Below are 20,421 nucleotides of genomic sequence, written 5' to 3'. Positions count from 1 at the left end.
TAGTTTCTTATACATGTAGTTTCTTGGGAATATACCTACCCCCATAACTTTAATTTGGTCCATTATCTGGAATGTATATTGGATCCAGCATCTGGAGCAAGTCAATTAGTGTGCATCCTTAGATGTACATGTATCAACAAAGCAAGTTTGCTCAACATAGGGCTTATGGCTACTTTAGAATGAACCTGCTCCAAAAAATTAACCTTTTCACTCATCCCGAAAATGTAGGTCAGATTCAGCCTCCAAAGCAAGCCTTGTAGTACAGGTGATGATCCATTATACCTTAAAAGTACAATTTTATAACAAAACAATTGCATCTTTCTGAGAAATACTCCAAGTCCATGAAGTCAAAGGTCATATCACAAACAAGATTTAAATGCCCCAATTCCTCATGAGCCATGTAGCATAGTGGTTATTGCGTTAGTCTCAAAGCAATATCTGATACTCCGAATTTTTATTGCTTGAGTTCGAATCCCACGAATACTATCATATTTTATCAAAAGAATAATTTTTTCCAAGATTTTTTTCTCTCGGAAAAGGTTTGTTTCTCATAATTTCATAAACTTCAATAATGCAAACTTAATTTAAATACTTAATTCACAAAATGAATATGATTTCTTAATATCTGAAGCTATAGGCATTCTGCACGCCTTGTTCACCCATCTTTTCCCGATTCTTAGCTACCAAAAATTAAAGTTATGAAAATTCCTATTACTTTCAAATATGATGTAAGTAATACTTTTGGTTAAATTGATAATTTTAATAAACCAACAAAAACTAGAAATACATATGTCCATAGGACATGAATGCCCCGCCGAGGGTATATTAGTAAAGCAACATGAAAATTTGTATTAGTATATGAAATTTGGAAAAATATCTTTAAAAGTATTGTTTTATATTCATAAGTGCTATACATTAGTATGTATCAACATATGAAGTTTGACACTAATTTCTTTAAAGTGAGGTCAAGGTCAAAGAAAATGCCAAGGTCAAAAACTATTGATTCAGTTAAAAAGCTCTCATCAGTAAGTATCAGCATATGAAGTTGAAAAAAATATTATAAATGGTTTCTTTAAAATTGACTTAAACACAAATGGATAAAAATGAATTCCTCATGAGCTGTGTAGCATAAAAGTGTTAAGGTAAAGCAATATCTGATACATGTACTTGGAATTTTTTTTGCTCAATATCTATCGGCTTATGATATTTTAACCAAAGATTAATTTTTTGCAAGAAAAAGTTTGGTTAATGTCAAAGCAAAGGTCAAGGTCAAAAATGTTGAAAAAAGACAGTTGCATATCTATTTTTTCTCAAAATTTTATATGTATCTTTTACACATATGAAATTTGATTGTTTTAATAAAAACCTGAGTCACTCAGGTGAATGATGTTTTTAACATTTAAACAGACTTAAACACAATTTGATAAAAGTAAGGTAAAGGTCAAATAAAACGTCAAGGTCAAAAATGTTGATGCCGTTGAATTGCTTACATCAGTATGTATCAGCATATGAAGTTTGACACTGATTTAAGAAAAGTGAGGTCAAGGTCAAATGAAAGGTCAATGTCAAAAATGTTGATGCAGATGCATATCTCTCATCAATATGTATCAATATATGAAGTTTGATAAAAAATATCTAGAATGATGTCTTTAATTAAAATTGACTTAAGGACCCTCTCTACACAAGTGCAAAAATTTTTTTTGAAATTGAGAAAAATATATTGTATAAAGGAGTTAATATTGAGTTTATTTAATTTTCACTGTATGGTGCCAGGGTCAGGGGTTCTGGTGCTAGGGCGGGAAAAATGTTATATAGACAACACAGTATCAGTGAATACAATTCATTGTTAATTACTTCAATAGAGAAAATACATGTAAATAAAACGTTTAGTTAATTGATCGTGGCCGTTAAAAATGTTAAGAATACTTGTATTCATTACAAATTGAGTAATACACATGTATATTGTAAATTTCAATTTTTAGAATTTTGAATTTGATGGGCAGATTCTGGTGTTAGGGCTGGGCTAACTATATAGCAAAAAAACCTTAGAATCTTTGAACTCTTTAGTGTGCAGTGTAGAGAGGGTTCTTAAACACAATTTGATAAAAGTGAGGTCAAGGTCAAATAAAAGGTCAAGGTCAAAATTGTTGATGCAGTGTGAATTGCTTACATCAGCATATGTGGAGTTTGACAATGATAGGAAAAGTGAATTCTTTGAAAATCTTTTTGTTTGCAAAGGAAAGGTCATGGTAAAAAATATTGATGCAGTTGAATTGCTCTCATCAATACTAGTATGTAACAGCATATGAAGTTTGAAAAAAATTAATGCTTTGAAATCTGGTATCTTCAACCATTTATGATGAAATAAAATTTATGATAAAGATAATTGAGATCAAGGTCAAAGGAAAGGTCAAGGTCAAAAACATTTTTTCAGTTGTTAGCTCTCATCAGTATTAAGTATCAAAATGTGAAGTTTGATAACACTCTCTTGTGAATTTCATGGTATGTTTAAAACTGAGCCAAATTCAATTGTGTGAAAGTTGAGGTTAAGGTGACCTAAAGGAACGGTCAAGTTAATAAAAATGTTTTTAAGCAGTTGAAAAGCTCTCATGTATATCTATCTCTGTAACAGGTTTGGAGAAAATGCAAGCGCTTTACCACTACGCTACGAAGTATATGCATTATCGAAGTCTTTCAGTGTGATTTAAATGAACAGGTTTGTTCTACCAAAAAGTGAGCTATAGAATGGCCACCATTTTTTGACAAATGAAATGGATTTCACATTTACATTCTCCCTCATTTAAGCGTTAACTTTGGTCCTCAAAAGACCCAACCCAGGTTCATCCGTTTTTTGTAGGTCTTTCACCTTTTCCAAAATATGCTTAACATGGCACAGCACCAAATGATAACGGGAGAAAATAAAATAATAAAATGTTTTGAAGATGACATTACTGAGAACATGATTTTAGAAAAATAAAACTTGTGAATTTTGAAAATCTGAGCTATCTGGCCACCGGCGATCGAACCTGGCTGACCGCCACACTATCATCATATGAAGTTTGATTAAAATATCTTGGATAGTTTCTTTGAAACTTAGCTTTGAACAGAGCTAAACGCAAAGTGTGACGGAAGGACCAAAAGGACGGAAGACGGAAATTCATTACAAACATATATGTTAATAATATTTTAATTAAAATTAATAATTTTAAAAAAAAATAAAGAGAAGCCCTTGGCCAATCATTGTCAAATTTATTACAGGATATAAGGTTATGACCCTTAAACTAGTAATTAAGATAATCAGGTAAATAAAACCAAAAGTACTGGTTGCTAAAAAATCTTTTTCTGAAGAACCACCAGGAAGATTATCGCTAAACTGAAATACAAGGGTTAGGATATGTTGAAGATTAATATTTGTTGAAGGCAACACCCTAGGGCAAAGTGTGTGGTCTCAAGGTCACTTCAAAGTTGACCAAAAATTACACTTTATAAAAGATTGATATTTTGCTTACTATAAAAACTAGGATCATCGAATCTTGTAAGTTGATGCATCTTCAGATGTGATATCATATTAACTAAATATTAGGTCATGGTGACCTACTTTTTGAATATTGCAGGCATTTGATTTCATATTGATTAAGAGGCATATTTTGAACACTTTAAGACCTTTGGTCATCAAACTTTATCAGCTGATGCATCTTGGGTCCTCAAACAATGTCAACTTAGTAGGTCACCTTGACCTACTTTCTGAATTTTATGGCTAATATTTTCTGAAACATTTAATCAAATTATTTCAGATACTGAGAGGTTTAGATTTATCAAATCTTGTAAGTTGATGCATCTTAAAACATATTTTTGAAAAAGTAAGTCACAGTGACCTACTTTTAAAATTTTGCAGGCTTTTGTTTTCAAATTGTTTAAAGGGCACATTTTGGATACTTTCAAAACTTATGATCATCAAACTTCGTCAGTTGGTGCATGTCAACCAAAAAGTAGGTCACCGTGACTTACTTTTGAAATTTTATGGCTATACTGTAAACCAACTTTTATTCGCAATGACTTTATTTCGCGATTTACCAGAGGTAAACTAGTTGGCGATGATTAATTTTCACGATCAAGCCTTTTTGGATCTGTTGTAAATAGACGGAGAGACTTTAAGTACCGCTTCGTGGCGAGAAATATTCGCGATGACAAGGATGTCACAAACTTCACGAAAATTTCTCGCATGCAAATAAAAGTTGGTTTACAGTATTTGAATATTATATAAGAAGATTATTTTCATAGTTTTCATTGGCTGAAAGTACGTCACGTGATATTCCTCCTTTTGTGATATCGATGCGAAAGCGGGTTCGCGGAAAGTAATATCGTACGACACGCTGTTCGGTTGCACTAAAGTTATGTAGTACTTGACGTCATTATACAATTATGGACTTCAGTGTAGGTCGATATGTGGTTATAAGGACTCATGGCAATTGATATTGACCGAAGACACAGAAAGTGATAGCGACAGCCTGCGATGTCGCTATCATTTTCTGTGTCTGAGGTCAATATCATTTGCCATGAGTCCTTATAACCACATATTGACAGTTTACTGAAGTCCATAATAGTTATATTACTGATAATCCCTCAAACTGAATGCACTGACACAGTCCTAACTGAACGGACTTGGCTGTCATTACGTCACAATGGTTAAATTCACGCTTCATATATTATATCTAGGGTAATTATTAGCTTAGATTTATCAAACTTTGTCCATTGATTCATCCTGGGTCCTTGTAGGTCATGGTGACCTACTTTTGAAATTTATGGCTATATATAATAAATTTATGTTTTTTAGGTCCTTATTGGCTTGTAATGTACAACCTTTGTCAATTGATGTATCTTAGGTCCTTGGAGAATTTCAAACAAAAAAGTACGTCATTGTGACCTATTTTAAAAAATTTTATGGCTATATTTAAATATTTTCAGGTCCTGGAATCATCAATCTTTATCAATTAATGCATCTTGGGTCCTCGGAAAAGAACAACCAAACATAGGTCACTGTGAACTACTTATAGGTCGGTCACCATGACCTACTTATGGGTAGGTCACCATTATGGGTAGGTCACCATGAGCTACTTATGGGTAGGTCACAGACCTATATGGAATTCTCATGGGTTTTTTCATGGCTTTATTTAAATCTCCAGTCCTAATTGGCTAAGAATCATCAAACTTGTCATTGGAAGCATCTTGGATCTTTGGAGAATGTCAAATGAAACCTACATGAAGCTCAGTGACCTACTTTTGACATTTTTTTGGAAATTTTAACATATATCAGTTACTTATAAGCTAAGTATCAGATACTTAGAGGCTTCAGATAGAAGTGCAAGATTGTACAATTTCTCTGAAGAGCATTCAAGGCCCTTGGGCCTCTTGTTTTCTTTCCCGTTACAGATTTAGTGGCAGACCACCCTTGGAATTGCAGGTGAAAGTCCTACCAGGGTCTATTAACAACTTGGTTTGCATCTTTTAGGGTCAATTTAAGGAGGGAGGAATGTAATGGTTTGGGCTGTGGATATCATCATGAGTGGCTCTGTGGGTAAAGCATGACTACTGATGCAACAGTCCTGGGTTCCATTTCTGATCAAGCCATACATTTTCTCCTTTCCTGTTACAACTCAAGTGAGCTTTCATGATCATAACATGTCATCTTGAGGGCCAATGAGCCAATTGCAATCAGACAGTACTTTTGGATAAAGGAGATTCATTTTTTTATGAACTTAAGGGCCAAGTTTTAAAGAGGAGAATAATTTAGAAATAAAGAAAACATGGTTATTTCTAAGATTTTTATTGTTTTGCATTATGCATCTACTACAATACCTCTCTCAACATCTGCTCTCAGTACATCAGCATACACAATAATTGCAATATACAATGTACTTCAAAGTAAATATACTAAAAAAATCTGTACAAAATCAATATGAGTCACCACTTGTTCATCATGAGGAATATATCATTATACATGTACAACAAATATTGCTGAATATAAAATCAATTGTATTCCATTTATAGTTCTCTCAAAACACAAATACACAGCCTTGGTGTACATAATGTCAAAAATGTATATCTTATGTTGGAAATTTTCATGATTGTAAAATTTGGTGAAAAAAACTACATCTGGAAATTTGACAAAAATGAAAGTGAAGGGTAAAATGAGAAACCTAAAAATTTCTGACAAATTTGAAAACTACATGTATGGTGTATTAAAGAGTGTGCACTTAAAATTTAACTGACAACCTAGTGACATATACGCACAACTGCAGATTTCTATCATTACATTACTGAAAACAAAAATTTACAATTTTCATGTAATGCAGCTTCCTCAAAAACTGTTCATTGTTCTTTTTGATTCATCCTTCACAACATTCAATCACTTCTGACAGACTCTTGCACTGAAAATAAGCACCATAGTACAGTCATCCACCGTAAAAATGTAGTTTCTCACAACACGGACCCTTGCTCAGGTAGAAGAAAACACTGGTTGTGTGTGAAATTTGGCTTCCTGTATTTCTCGGACCAATCGGATTCTGTGTAACATTTTGTTCATGGCTTCTACTGATAAGTTCTGTGTAGAATACCACACTGGACTGTCTGGGACACAGGAACGCTCGGGGACTAGGTAAAACGCGTCACTGCGATTCTTTATACTCTCTGGGCTGTAACAGAGTAATAGAGAAAATCATTTTATTGAATTGTAAGTTTCTTGGCTTCAAAATGATAAATTTATACCTTGAAAATTGTATTAAAAGACCATGTTCACAATCTATATTTTATAGAGTCACAGTAAAGTTCAGCTTTGGTACTTCTTTGGAAAACATTTAATTAAGCTAGTAAGCAGAAATGGTGCTACTAAACTAAAGTTCAATCTCACTGCTTTAGTTCCTTTATCTGGTATATATATCACAATTCAAACAAAGCTTTCTTCCATAAACAACTCTTTTCTCAAATCATAGTTAAAAATGAATTTTTGGATAAAAAATTTTAAGTGTGTGCTAAAACAAATCCATTTCTTGTGATGTTTTAAGAAACAACCTTCTCCCAAAATGTTAATTAAGCATGCAAAAAATGTCACTGCGCTCACATTGAAATTTCAGAGCATATGTTATTGTCATGCTAGATTCTAAAATACTCTCTTCTATAGAAGAATACATATGTCCATACAAGGCTTAGTAATGTTCATGTACAATTCTCATACATTACCCATTTTTGCAAGGAGTTAATGACCCCAAGCTAATAAGGAAGATGTTTCTTACATTAATAATCTTAGATAATACATGTCTCAAATTTTGTCTAGTATGGTATATTTAATTTGTCATAATTTCATCTCCTTTTTTTATCCGAGTTTTTCCCTGTATAAACATAGGAAGATGACATTCATACATTGATCAGAACTCTATATTCTAAAAGGAGGAGTGGGGTAGAGAGCAATGAGATTGAACTTACTATTTTTTATAATCACTAGGCCTGCAATATAGAAAGCATACAATCATACAATGAAAAAAACACATACAGTCATGAAAAAAAAAAGCACATTAATAAGCAAGTCCACACACAAAGGTACTGTACTATATGAAGGCAGTGACTACAGAACTGACAAATACCAGGTTACAAAAGTGAAGCAGTTTAAGAACTTCTTTGTGCTTTCTGATGAGAACTTTTCTTTGTACTTTTGTGCTTTCTTCTGAGAACTTACCACTTGGAGAGATAGAACTCGTACAATTTGACTGGACACCTAAGAGGATTGTCTACATTCTCAGCTTGCTCATAAATAGGCAGCTCCTCCTTTTTCTTGGCCTTTTGAGAATCATCTACAATTATATGTTTAAAGGTACATGTTGTTTTTTTTTCACAGAACTTGATTTCACATGTAGCAAATAGCACAGGTAAATTTACAGGTAGAAGTTCTTTTTTTTCTTCGAAAGTATTTAATAATTCTTGTTTTGCATCTGAGCAAATGAATTAGAAGGAAGGACAAACAGTAAGTAATAAAGTATCAGAGAATTTGAAATACTGTAGAAGACAGTGATTCAGTGGGGTATTAATTTAGGCTATGTACTGGGGTAAGCGGCCATAAATTTTCCAGGGAAATTTGGCCCAGGGTTCCTAAAGTGTATTTAAAACATTTAGTGGCAATCAAAAAGGATCCTTGTAATTTTCTACCCACAAATTGCATAAAAATTGTGATTCTGTGAAATTTACCTGTGTAAAAAATTATGTTTACTATAACTGTAAAAAATTATGTTTACTTTAATTGATGGCCATATCTCTTCCAAGGGCGCCTAATATGATTTGGATTGCTAAATCAATTAAATAAAAACAACGAATCACCTCCCTCATCCTTTTTTAAGGTTTTCTACAATGTGAAAAAAACTGTCTCATCATGTTGTGAGGCAATAAAAAGTTTAAAAAAATTTTTGAGTGGTGTTGGGCAGTCCCTCATCATATTTCTTGAAAAAAGGCCTGAGAACCAAGGAATTAATTTTTCATAGCCTTACTGTAATTGATGGCCATATGGTATGGGACCAACAATATGATTTGGACTTGTGCTTTGTACAGAACATGTGCTATCTGAGACATGTACATGTACATACAGATATGCCTGACTTACTTTGATTTTTGAGTGGTGTTGGGCAGTAGTATCGCAGGATTTACTTTGATTTTTGAGTGGTGTTGGGCAGTAGTATCGCAGGACTTACTTTGATTTTTGAGTGGTGTTGGGCAGTAGTATTGGAGGACTTACTTTGATTTTTGAGTGGTGTTGGGCAGTAGTATCGGAGGAACACACTTCGCCCAGAAGAGTTTCCTTTTCCTGGTGGTGACTTTTTCCAGTGCTTCATGATATGAGTGAACGAGAGCTTCAGGTGGTCCTCGGCGGACTGTAACATGAAGTATTTGGTGTTGAAGTAAACCAGTGTGTTCAGAAGTACGTGGGGGGAGTGGGCCCCCAGCTGTTTAGACTCCCAGAGGTGCTCCTCCTCTATACGACACACCAGCTGACCTAGAAATAAACGAGGGTTTCATCACAGTTCCAAACTAACACCACAATTAATACTACCTAATAAATCACTTAAATTTACATTATTATGGCTATTATTTAAAATAATACCACAAACATTTGCAAACACATGCAATGTCAATAAATGTGTAAAGTTGCCAAAAAAATTTGAATTCTAATTCTGAATCATAAATATTTAATTATCATGATTACAGAAATTTTGCAAATACTGTATACACATTAATAATGATTGGGTCTCTGACCTACAGATTTACCAATCAAATCATATGTCAGTCACAATTTAGCACTGTAATTACATGTGCATGTAATTTTTAACTTTGATTTTGAAAAAATTTATAATCTTACCAGCAGCATTGACCTTTGGTTCATAAGAAATAAGTAATTCATTTAAACACTCTGTAAACTTCTCGTAATACATATCAGTGAAGATATTGTCTATCCTGCCATTCTCAAAGAGATACTGCTGAATACCTGTCAGGAAGAACATTACAGGTATCTCAAGTTAAATATATTGATCAGTGTATTCTTATATTTTCATTACCAGATTATTCATTATACTAAAATAGATAAAGGATTTACCAACACTGACCTAGATACAGGTAATATGTGCTGTCATTTACATCATTAAACATAGAATTTGTTTATGTTTTCAAGATACAGCTAGAATACATTAACATTTACATAGAGTTTTGTGATGATTAACTAGAGGCAGAATTAACCAGTATTAGCACAATTTACTGATCAATATTTACCAAGGCTCACAAAGAGATTACATAGTTACCTAAACACAGATAGAATATACTGTCAGGTGCATACTCCTCCCCGTTCGGTTTCCTAACTTCTTTCACGAACAAACACAGAGAATAATTCAGTTCATCAGCAGTACAACCCATCATGTCCGTTTTAAACATTTTGAGTTTTCCTGAGCCTTGTTTAGACACCTTCTCCAGCTGGGCGTTTTTCTGTACAACCCAGTGCTTCCAAGCATTGACTCCGTAGGTGTACTTTAGGTACATGTTAGCGTCCGGGGCTGGTTCGTGGACCTCGGGTTCTGGGGCCTCACTGATACTCTCCTCCATAGGCGTCTCCACCTGGTGGTTCACTTTCTGACGTTTATTTCTGCGTTTGTTGCCACCACCTCCCCGTGAAGACCGTTTCGTGGAGGCCCGTCCTGACCTCGTTTCTCGGGGGACATAAACCTCATCGTCCTCCTCCACTTGGGGCGGTTCTTCAGGGACTGATTTAGGAGGCGCTGGTGGGGGCTCTGTAAATTACATTTTTATAAAAATTTCAAAATCAAGAAAATCCCCCCTTTATGAATTTCTTCACTGTATTCTCAGTTTTTTTTTCTTTTTTAAAATAACTCTGTAGGCTTCAATTTATTGTCACTTAAAGAATTTTTCAATCATAGTTAACTTGATGTACCTGTGTTGACCGGGACTGGCTCTATAGAATTCTCTAAATCCATGACAGGTTCAGTCAATTCTGAGGCCATTCTTAGGGCCATTTGTAGCATGTCTTCTCCCAGTTCTCCATTGCTCTCCGTCAGTGCAGCTTCAGCATTCGTCTCAGGACCATTGGTCTTTGGAGTTGGTATTGGTGATTTACAACTTGTCTTTCCTGAAATGATTTAAGGAAACATTAACATAGTGCTACAGGTATTTCAAAATAAAAAAATCTGCTTGCACACAATTCAAATCAATTCATTATGAATCTTTTTCGTTTCTCAGAACACTGTATGGATGGGAATCTTCTTAAGGATTAATTCTGTTCGTGAAAGATTATCAATCTTTCAGCAATGCCTTACATCAGAATAGATTACCTTCAGGTTCCACCTCAGCCTCCTTTTCAGATTCTGAATCCGAGTCTTTTTCTACCCCTGCGACAGCTTCAGCCATCATTAGCAGCTCTGCCTCAAGGGGGTCACTGGGAATTTTCTCACGAATTTCCTAAATTGGACAAAAAAAATTTGAATTTTAACGTCAACGCAAATCAACACAAAATGGTTCAAATACTTGAATTTCAAAGTAGACTTTTCTTTCAAGTTGACTTCTTTGGTCATAACATTAAATTCATTTGGTGGACTTTTTATTGGCCATTATGATCAATTCTCTTAGTTACCTTGATCTGCTTGAGGATTCCGTCGGCAGATTTTTTAGTGGTTGGGATGAAACATGGCACGGGTATGGGTACAGGAAGTGGGAATGGAACAGGTGTAGGCTGCGTGTACATCGCCATGGGAACCGGTACATAAAATGGTATAGGGACGGGAAGGATCACCTTATCTGGTTCTGACTTTTCTGAAATTAAAAGAATTTACTATGTTTTGTGATACATGTACTTACTGATGGACTTCTAAGAAATCAAATAACATTTTTGCTGAAGCAACAATTAATTAAGCACAAATTCTAAAATTATTTCAATTCCATTATCACATTTTCTATTTTATATTTACCTTTCAATGAAAAACATTACTTTTCTGAATACAGTAAAACAGGGGCCTTTTACTGTGAAACAATGATTGATTAGGCCAAAATGTTTCTTTTTTGTTTCATCAGTTTCATCAATTCTGTGGTGTTTGACACAATGTGACAGGGCCTGAGAAACTAGACACTATTTTGATTAGCTATACATGCCCTTTTTCTGAGATCAGTACCTGTTTGGACCCCTACGGTGTGGGTGTGGGGCCTACAGGACGTAGCCTTGGTCTGTAGAAATGGTTTACACACTACAGATTTGTTCTTCTGAGTTTTAGGCCATGGTGGCTGGATAACTATCTGCTGTTGTACCTGAATCTGAGTTGTCTGAAAAATTAAAAAATTCTATATATTTACCAAGTCCTAAAATATTGGCTGCTTTAATAACTCACAAAATGTCTACCAAGTTAGCAACTCACAAAATAGCTACCAGTAACTAAACACTTCAAGTTACAAAATATAACAACCCGGCCACATTCAATAAAAATTCAAATAGAAATAATTTCTTATCTATGTCCATTGATACATTAATTTTGCTACCTTTGTCTGTGGCTGGCTTGTTGCTGGAACACTGGTGACAGATTTCAATCCACTCTGCTGATTTCCTACAAAATATTTAATCTTTTTTTACACTGTCTTTCCATTATTTTCTTTTTTCCAAAAGAAAACTTGTAACTTTTCCTACATTAGCTTTTTACATTGTTTTCTAAACCACTTTTAAGAAGGGTAAACATGGTTAAATCTGGACACATCTATAACAGAATATACCAATAGTAGTTTACAATGTTTATAATTAAGACACCTTATTTGCCTGGTTTACCTTTAGGAGCTAGTGACACAACGTTGGATATGACAGGGTTGGCTCCGGGTCCCATCCTCTGGGATAACTGCTTTGATGCTGGGGGTTGTTTGGAGGGTGGGGCTGAAATTACAAGTTACCCATAAAAATAAATTCATAACAATCAAGCAAATGCATTAGGCCATGCAAAATTAATTCCTTGGTTCTCAGGCCTTTTTTCAAGAAATATGATGAGGGAGGGAGGCATTTTTTTTTTTTACTTTTTATTGCCCCCAAAACGATGAGGCAGCTTTTTACATTGTACAAAATCTCAAAAAATAATGAGAGAGGTGATTTGGTGTTTTCATTTTATTGGTTTAGCAATAAAAAGGGTCAATGAGGCACCCTTGGAAGAGAACAGGGAGGGTCTAAGAACCAAGAAATTAATTTTTTTTAGCCTTATCTCAAACCTCCATTTTTATTTATATGCTAACTATTTTGTAAGGCCCACAGAATCAGTATTTTACCTCTGGTAGCGTTTCTTGTCACAGGTGCTGATTGTTGTGGTGTTTTCTGTTGCTGCAGCAGGGATGACTTTTGTTGCTGTGGAGGCTTATGTTGCTGTGGAGGCTTATGTTGCTGTGCTGCAGCTTTTTGTTGCTGATGGTGCTGGTTTGCAGTTGGTGCTGTTTGTTTTCCTCCTGATGCAGCAAACTGTGACTGAAAGGCCATCACACATTGGTACGAACAAAAGTTCCTCACCGATGCATCACTCATAGTCAAATGATACTGGGCGGGGACGAACTTTCGACAGTGGTCACACACCACCGCCTGGTTAGAGGTCGCCTGAAGGTTAACGCGATATAGGGATAAACAGTTCAAAGAACAAAACAGCTGATACTTGTTATGGGCATCTACCCTTTCAATCATGTCAAAGTTACTTTTCTTGGAGTTACACCAAGCACAAGCCACTATTTTCTTCTTTTCCGATTTGAATTTGTTGACACACACATAACTACAGAATCGTTTTTGCTGCCCTTCAAACTGGATAAACTGTGGAGCACCATCACCATAGCAGTAAGTGCCACAGTTATCACACGAGTTCATGGTCAATTTATTGGCGTACTGGAAAGCAGAAAAGCATGGATCGCTACACAGGCGGTGAACTTTACCTTCTAGTCGGATTTCATGCTTCACAGTTGAATGTTTTTTACACACTGAACATGGGAATTCTCCCTTTGGTAAAACTTTGGACTTCTGAGCTTTCTCTACCCCTACTATCTCGACATCACAGTTAGTTTTATCTTCGTACTTCTGTAAACATGACTGACTACAAAAATCCTTGAATGTCCCCTCTTTTCCAACAGGTGCTACGAAAGCATCGGTGGATTTGGAAATGTCCTTCTGACAACACTCACAGAGTTTCTGTCGTTTCTTGAATTCCACATAACAGTTGTTGGAACAGAATTGTTTCACTTCATTGGCGAACCTAAGACAGTATTTTCCTTTAGCAGTGGCAGTCACCATGTTTCCACAGTTTGTACACGAGGCATTAAGGGAGCCCTGGAATTTTCCCAGACAATCTTCCCCACAGAAGTCCATTCCCTGCCAGTTGAGGAATGGTTTGGAGGTTTTTATGTTCATGAGTTGACACACTGAGCAGGTTTTGAACTGTTCCTGGTTGGAGTGAGAGTTGGTTGGGTGGGCGTTGTTCAGTTCGGTGTGGTTTTCTGCTGGTGCTTTGGGGGTTCCTCTGAGGTAACTGGTGGGATTGGCCCGGAATTTTTGGAAACATACATCATCACACAAGTGTTTTACATCCCCGTTACGTACTATATTGTATTTACATTTCCCAACCTAAATGTAGATAAAAAGTTTACAATAAACTGTCAATAAAAATTCAAATTAATCAAAAAATGAACCAAGGTCTATCGAGTTAAAAATTATTTGCAGGCTAGTATTTTCATATTTATTGTTATCTACTGAGAAATAAATTTAATTCATCAGTGTTCATTTGTGGACTCCCAAAATTTCACTGATTCAGGGGGACAAATTTCAACCTACATATGGAAAATTCAGATACACAGATTCAATGTACGGATATGTTGAAAAGGTTTTTGTTCAAGAAAACGTAAAATGGTGAGTAAGTATGAACAAATAAATTTTCTACCATGGTTCCCCCCTAAAAAAAATTTATATTCACCTGTACAGGTCTGCACCTTACTAGTTAGCCCCCCCCCCTTTATACTTATATCCTCCAGTATGCTTACCCTGCTGCAGACAATACAGGTCTGGACCTTACTGGCAGGCTTGCCCCCCCCTTTATAGTTATATCCCCCAGTATGCTTACCCTGCTGCAGACAATACAGGTCTGAACCTTACTGGCGGACTTGCCCCCCCCCCTTTATACTTACATCCCCCAGTATGCTTACCCTGCTGCAGACAATACAGGTCTGAACCTTACTGGCGGGCTTGCCCCCCCTTTTATACTTATATCCCCCAGTATGCTTACCCTGCTGCACACAATACAGGTCTGGACCTTACTGGCAGGCTTGCCCCCCCCTTTATACTTATATCCCCCAGTATGCTTACCCTGCTGCAGACAATACAGGTCTGGACCTTACTGGTGGGCTTGGCTGGAGACGACTTTTTGGCCTCCTGCTTCACCTCTGGTTTTGGGGGAGCTGGCTGTCTGGGGGCCTCAGTCTGTAATTAATCATTTAAAATACTGTGAAATCACAAAATTTGTGATACTGTGGGGGTTTTAATTTTCGTTGTTTTCCAGGTATGAAGATACCTACAAATTCATATCCATCACGAAATTTAAAACAATATATACATAATTACACAACAATTCTTCATCCACGAAATCAAATCCCTACAATCCAAGAAATTTTCCTCAAACCACGAAAATTTGACCCCACGAAAATATGTGATTTTATAGTATGTGCTCAAAAACTCATTTCTTCAGTAAGAAGTAAATCAAATCACATTTTATCCCAAAGTTTACAAGATATAAACAGAAAATGAACATTAGTTTTAAGTAAATATACCACAAAAGAAGTTTTATGACAGGATACACAGTAATTCATACACTATATTTAACTTTAAAATAAATAATTATTAAACATTATTCCTTTTTACATAAAACAGTTTTAAAACAATGCCCTAACACTCACTTTTTGCTGATCTTTTTTCTCCTTGTTAACGATGTCTGGAATGTCTGTGCCCCCGCTGACTGAGGAAATCTGTAGACCCATGCCTCCACTAGGAGCTGCTGCAGCTGTCTGCTTTTTTGCTACATTGTTATTAAAGTCATATGAAGTCACACTGATTCATACATGTCAAAATTATAATTCAGTATTCTTAATCAAAACAAGATTAATAAATTGTTTGTAGATTTTATATGTGATATGTCATTAAAATCACAAATTTTACAGCCAGAAAGCTCTATTACAATGCCAAGAACCCACATATAAAAATTTTTTTTTTTTTGAAAAAAATTCAATCTTACTGGCTGGACTGACTCCCACAATTGCAATGTCATCAGATTCATCTGAACTCTCTTTCTTCTTCTCTTCTTTGTTTGCTTCTTTTTCTAAAAAAAAGTTTAAAACATAAACCAAAAAAAAACGGCAATAAGATGCTTGCATAACACATGCTTTAGATTTATTTTGAACCTTTAGATTTATGAGAATCCACGCAATATCAATTTCCACTTTACTAGAAATCAAACACTTACCATTTGTGTCCTCTTTGTCATCGATCATGACAACATCTGCATCAGATTTATCTCCCTTGTTTTCCATGCTGCTATCAGTTGACTCTGTAATTGTGTCTTTCACTTCACTTATTTCTTCAGATTTTGCCTCAGTGCCTTCCAAGGCCTCAGATTTTGCCTCAGTGCCTTCTGTTGTCTCAGTGCCTTCCAAGGCCATAGATGTCTTCTCAGTCTCTTCTGTTGCCTCAGTGCCTTTTGTAGCCTCTGATGTTTCTATCTCTGGCTCTTCTTTTCCCTCTGATTTCACAGATTCAGTGGTTTGACTGGTTTCTGGTAAGTCAACCTCTGGCTTGGTTTCTGTTGTTTCTCCTTCAGTCTGGTTGGGTTTTTCCTCTTCAACAGAATCTGGTGAATTTTCTTGCCTTTCATTTTTAATCACAACAGGGGTGGTGTCATCAGCTGATTTCTCCTTAGCACCAGCTGATTCTGTGGTATCCGTACTAGTTAAAGCCTCGGGTGGTTCCACAGGAACACTTTCCATCGTCTCCACACCTGACAACACCTGGGCTGGTTCCTCGGGTTCAGAGCTGCTCACACCCTCCCCCTGAGAATTCTCCTCTGGTTTCTCTGTCATCTCCTGTAGGACTTCACCTTCTCCTGTCTTCTCCTCCTGTTCTGGTGTGACCTCCTCTTTCAGTAAACTTTCTTCATCCATCTCCTCCATCTTCTGATCAACCTCTCCCTCCTCTTCTTTTAGGAGACTTTCTTCGTTCTCTGTGACCTCCATGTTCTCATCATTGGTCTCAGCTACAGTGTTTGGCTCAGCAGCACATTGAGTGTTGGAGTTAGACAGGATTGCGTCATCTGTGTGTTCCGTCTCCATGGCCTCTATTGCGCTTTCATCTGTGATGTCACCATGCAACGTGCCAACAGACGCTATTGTTAATTCTCCTAAGCCTCCATCCTGTGAGCCAATATCACTGACTTGTTCAGTAACACCTGAATCGTGGACTTCTGGCTCCATTACTGTATCTTGTATTTCCATTCCAGAGACCTCACTTTCTGTGCTGTCTTGAACAGTTGGGGCGAGAGGAGCAGAGGTCTCTGTTTCTTGTGAAATACCAGTGGACAATTGCTCTGCACTTTCATTTTCTGTGTTAGTTTGTTCGTACACCTCTGAAAAATTTTCTTGAACTTTTTCTGAAGTGTCAGACAAGGCAGCTACTTCCTGTACCTCATTTTGAGATTCTAAGTTCACTTCCTGCTCTTTCTCTTGAGTATCCTCTGACGCTTGATCTTTTGTTGTTCCCAAGAGTTCAGCAGATGAAGCCTCGCTCGGGACACAGTTTTCATCAGGAATCTGAGCCCCATTGTCAGAATTCGGCACCGCCTCTGTGGAGGGAGGAGGGTCCTCATTCAGTGGGGCCTCGGCATGGGACACCACATTTGTTACGAGCAAATTCATTTCAGGTGATACAGGTTCTTCTGGTATTGATTCATCCTCTTCTGCAAAATGATTATGGACAGATGATACAAAATAATAATGCCCAAATTGGGATATATTTTTTTGGATTTTGGTTATAAATGATGCAAATTTTCAAATTTCTTTGATATTCTACTTTTGCAATCACCCTTGACATGACTTAGGTCTTTCTTGTGAAATTATTGACACAAATTTATAATATTTTGTAATGAGTGTCCATGTGTCACAAAGCTAACCCAAGTAGCCTTGTTGTCATCTTGCTCTGCAATTTTGCAAATTGTAAAAAATAAAATTCACTTGCAGTATAAATAAATTCATAAACAGGTGTGTTGAACAAGAAGGACTTAAATGCACTGGCCACTGGCTGTGTTGGATTAGTGGTTTCTTTAATAGAGTTAAAATATAGAAGAAAAAATTTGGGCAGGATTCAAAGTGGCTGCTGATTCCAGATGTTTGTAATGGTTTCTGTTTAATTCTGCCATGAATATATGTACCTTTATCAGGTGCAGATGGGGTTTTCATAGAAGGGGGATCTATGCCGTCCAACACATCTTGTCCTTCAGAGCTTCCATTCAACTCAATTCCATTAATTTCATTCAGCACCTAGCAAGCAAGAAATGCAAAATTGATTTTTATAATATCCTTCAAACAATGTACAATGTTTAATGAAAGATAATTTTTACAAATTAATTCATATGCATTCTAAATTCACAAATTGGGTATGTGGGGAAAAATTCTTTTTTTTTCTGTTTCTTTCTTTTTTAATAGAGAGAAATTACATATCTTCTAAATATCTGTAATAAATTAAAATAAAAAGACATGATGAGTTGTTTCCTTTCATTTTTTAATCTTTAATTTAAAAAACTGTGCACTTTTCACTCAATACCCATTGAAAGGGAGGAAATTTAGAAATAAATAATGTATTGGGAAAATTGCTTTTACTTTCACATCTCTATTAATCCTAAGCTATTTAGAATCTTAATACATTAAATAAAAAGTCAGATGCAGATTTTTTAAAGTTGTTTCCCTTTAATAAGACCCCAAACAGGTACTTATCCCTGAAAGTTTTCACTTGGAAAAAATATTCACTCACTCATGAAATGCTATTTAACTAAATTATCACCACACTTTATAGTTTTAATTTATTTTATCATATTTTTTTTTTACATTTATTTATAAACCACCAAAAAATAAAATTAATAGATCAATGGAAAATATATAGTAAGAGTTGTGCCCCTTTTTGCAGTATGTTTTCTTGAAATATCTAAAAGTTGCTGCATCCAACCCTTAAAATACATGCAAAGAAAGTATACAAGTAATGAATTCTCACTGCTTCCGATGCATCGCTTTTGTCCTCTTTCGCAGTAACATTTTGTTCGATGTTTAAATTCTCGGCGTCTTCGACCTCATTCGATTCGAGTTCGGACATTTTTGGCTGTTTCACACCAAAAAGCAATTGTTTGTGAACTTAAAATTTTTCCAGAATACAATTACAGAATTTTTTCACCTTTCCTCGGATTTTTACATGCAATCACTAGCATTTAAAGATTAGATTCTTTCTTTTCTTTCATGAAGCAAGTCCTACAACCGCATTGTTTTGATAAATATGGCGGCCAGAGCCTCGTTTTCATTTCAAGTCGAACAAGTGCGACTTGCATGATAACGTTGGACTCGAAGTTCCTTTTATACCTATCACGGACTAGCAGACAGTCAAATGACTGAAGTTAAACTTATAAGATTCAGAAAATATTCTGTTTACAAGAACAGTATTTCTCAGTATGAAGATTCATTTTTATATAAAGATTTGTGTTTATAATATTATCATATTGTAGTTTGCTGAATCAATAAATGATTTGGAAATAGCCTATTATTTACACATTTATAATAAATAGACCTAATAATTTTCCATAATACTTTGCAAAATTTTGTGTTGAGGTGGCAACATTTTAAAATTGAAAATCGGCATGGGGACCCGTAGTGTTTAAGGGAAGGCCTAGATATATACACAGGCAACATTTTGTTCGATGTTTAAATTCTCCCTTCGACCTCATTTTCGAGTTCGGACATTTTTGGCTGTTTCAAAAAAAGCAATTGTTTGTAACTTAAAATTTTTCCAGAAAATATAACAAATTTTTTCCCTTCAAACACATTTAATATGTCACTAGCATTTAAAGATTAGATTGTACTTTTTCTCACGTTGTTTTGATAAATAATGGCGGCCATTCGGTATAATAAAAATACATGTATTTTTATTATACCGAATAGGGCCATTCTTTAAACGTGAGAAAAAGTACAATCTGCTTGCTTATAACGACATATTGATGTGTTTGATGGGGAAATTTTATATTTTCGAGGTATTATAAATAGCCTATTATTTACACATTTTTTTCATTTTTCCAAAACTTTGCAAAATTTTGTGTTGAGGTGGCAACATTTTAAAATTGAAAATCGGCATGGGGACCCGTAGTGTTTAAGGGAAGGCCTATATATACCCTTCCCTTGTGACGCAAAAAAAAAAGAAAAGAAAAGAACTTAAAACTTGCCAACATATTTTGTGAAAGAATGAAAGAAAAGCAAACAAAATAAATAGATGAAGTAAATATTCAAAAACAAAAACTAAATAAATGAATGAATACATAAATTAACAAACAAATAAATACATAAAAAAAAAAAAAAATTTCAAACACATATTTTTAACTATATCTTGTCACTTTTACAGAAAAAGGGGGTTATTTTATTTTTTTATTATTCCTGATCTCAAAGTCTTGGTATCACCACCCCAACCCCCGCCCCCTTTACTTCGGCTTAAATTGATTCGGATTTTTTTTCTTTAAATCGGATTCTTTTATAGCGTTTTGTCCCAGATCTCATCATTTACAACTAAAATATTTGTTTGTCCTGCCGGATATA

General features: G+C 35.4%; 2 protein-coding genes across 3 annotated transcripts in view; both read right to left on the bottom strand.

The window, feature by feature from the left end:
* Positions 1 to 20,421, bottom strand: part of LOC134237164 (uncharacterized) — a 124,367-nt gene that overhangs the window by 46,435 nt on the left and 57,511 nt on the right. The window lies entirely within an intron of this gene.
* LOC134237163 (zinc finger MYM-type protein 4-like) lies at positions 5,809 to 19,135 on the bottom strand. Of its 2 annotated transcripts, none has more exons than XM_062719258.1 (19): positions 18,842 to 19,135; positions 18,006 to 18,114; positions 16,050 to 17,534; positions 15,822 to 15,905; positions 15,487 to 15,605; positions 14,927 to 15,013; positions 14,820 to 14,846; positions 12,835 to 14,164; positions 12,350 to 12,451; positions 12,070 to 12,134; positions 11,709 to 11,856; positions 11,174 to 11,352; positions 10,875 to 11,001; positions 10,478 to 10,672; positions 9,834 to 10,316; positions 9,398 to 9,523; positions 8,777 to 9,034; positions 7,730 to 7,844; positions 5,809 to 6,692 (listed from the first exon to the last, which is right to left on the bottom strand). In XM_062719258.1, exons 1-19 carry the CDS (start codon positions 18,938 to 18,940, stop codon positions 6,497 to 6,499), a joined length of 5,334 nt encoding a protein of 1,777 aa, XP_062575242.1. In that variant the 5' UTR covers positions 18,941 to 19,135; the 3' UTR covers positions 5,809 to 6,496. The 2 variants fall into 2 exon arrangements, with proteins under 2 accessions (XP_062575242.1, XP_062575243.1); XM_062719259.1 differs by having other exon boundaries at positions 15,822 to 15,899.

This window comes from Saccostrea cucullata, unplaced genomic scaffold (genome assembly GCF_032062105.1).
Source record: "Saccostrea cucullata isolate Sc308-1 unplaced genomic scaffold, CSIRO_AGI_Scuc_v1 ctg877, whole genome shotgun sequence".
NCBI lineage: Eukaryota > Metazoa > Mollusca > Bivalvia > Ostreida > Ostreidae > Saccostrea > Saccostrea cuccullata.
Note: the sequence above shows the minus strand (reverse complement) of the source record. Positions and strands in the feature narration are given on the sequence as shown.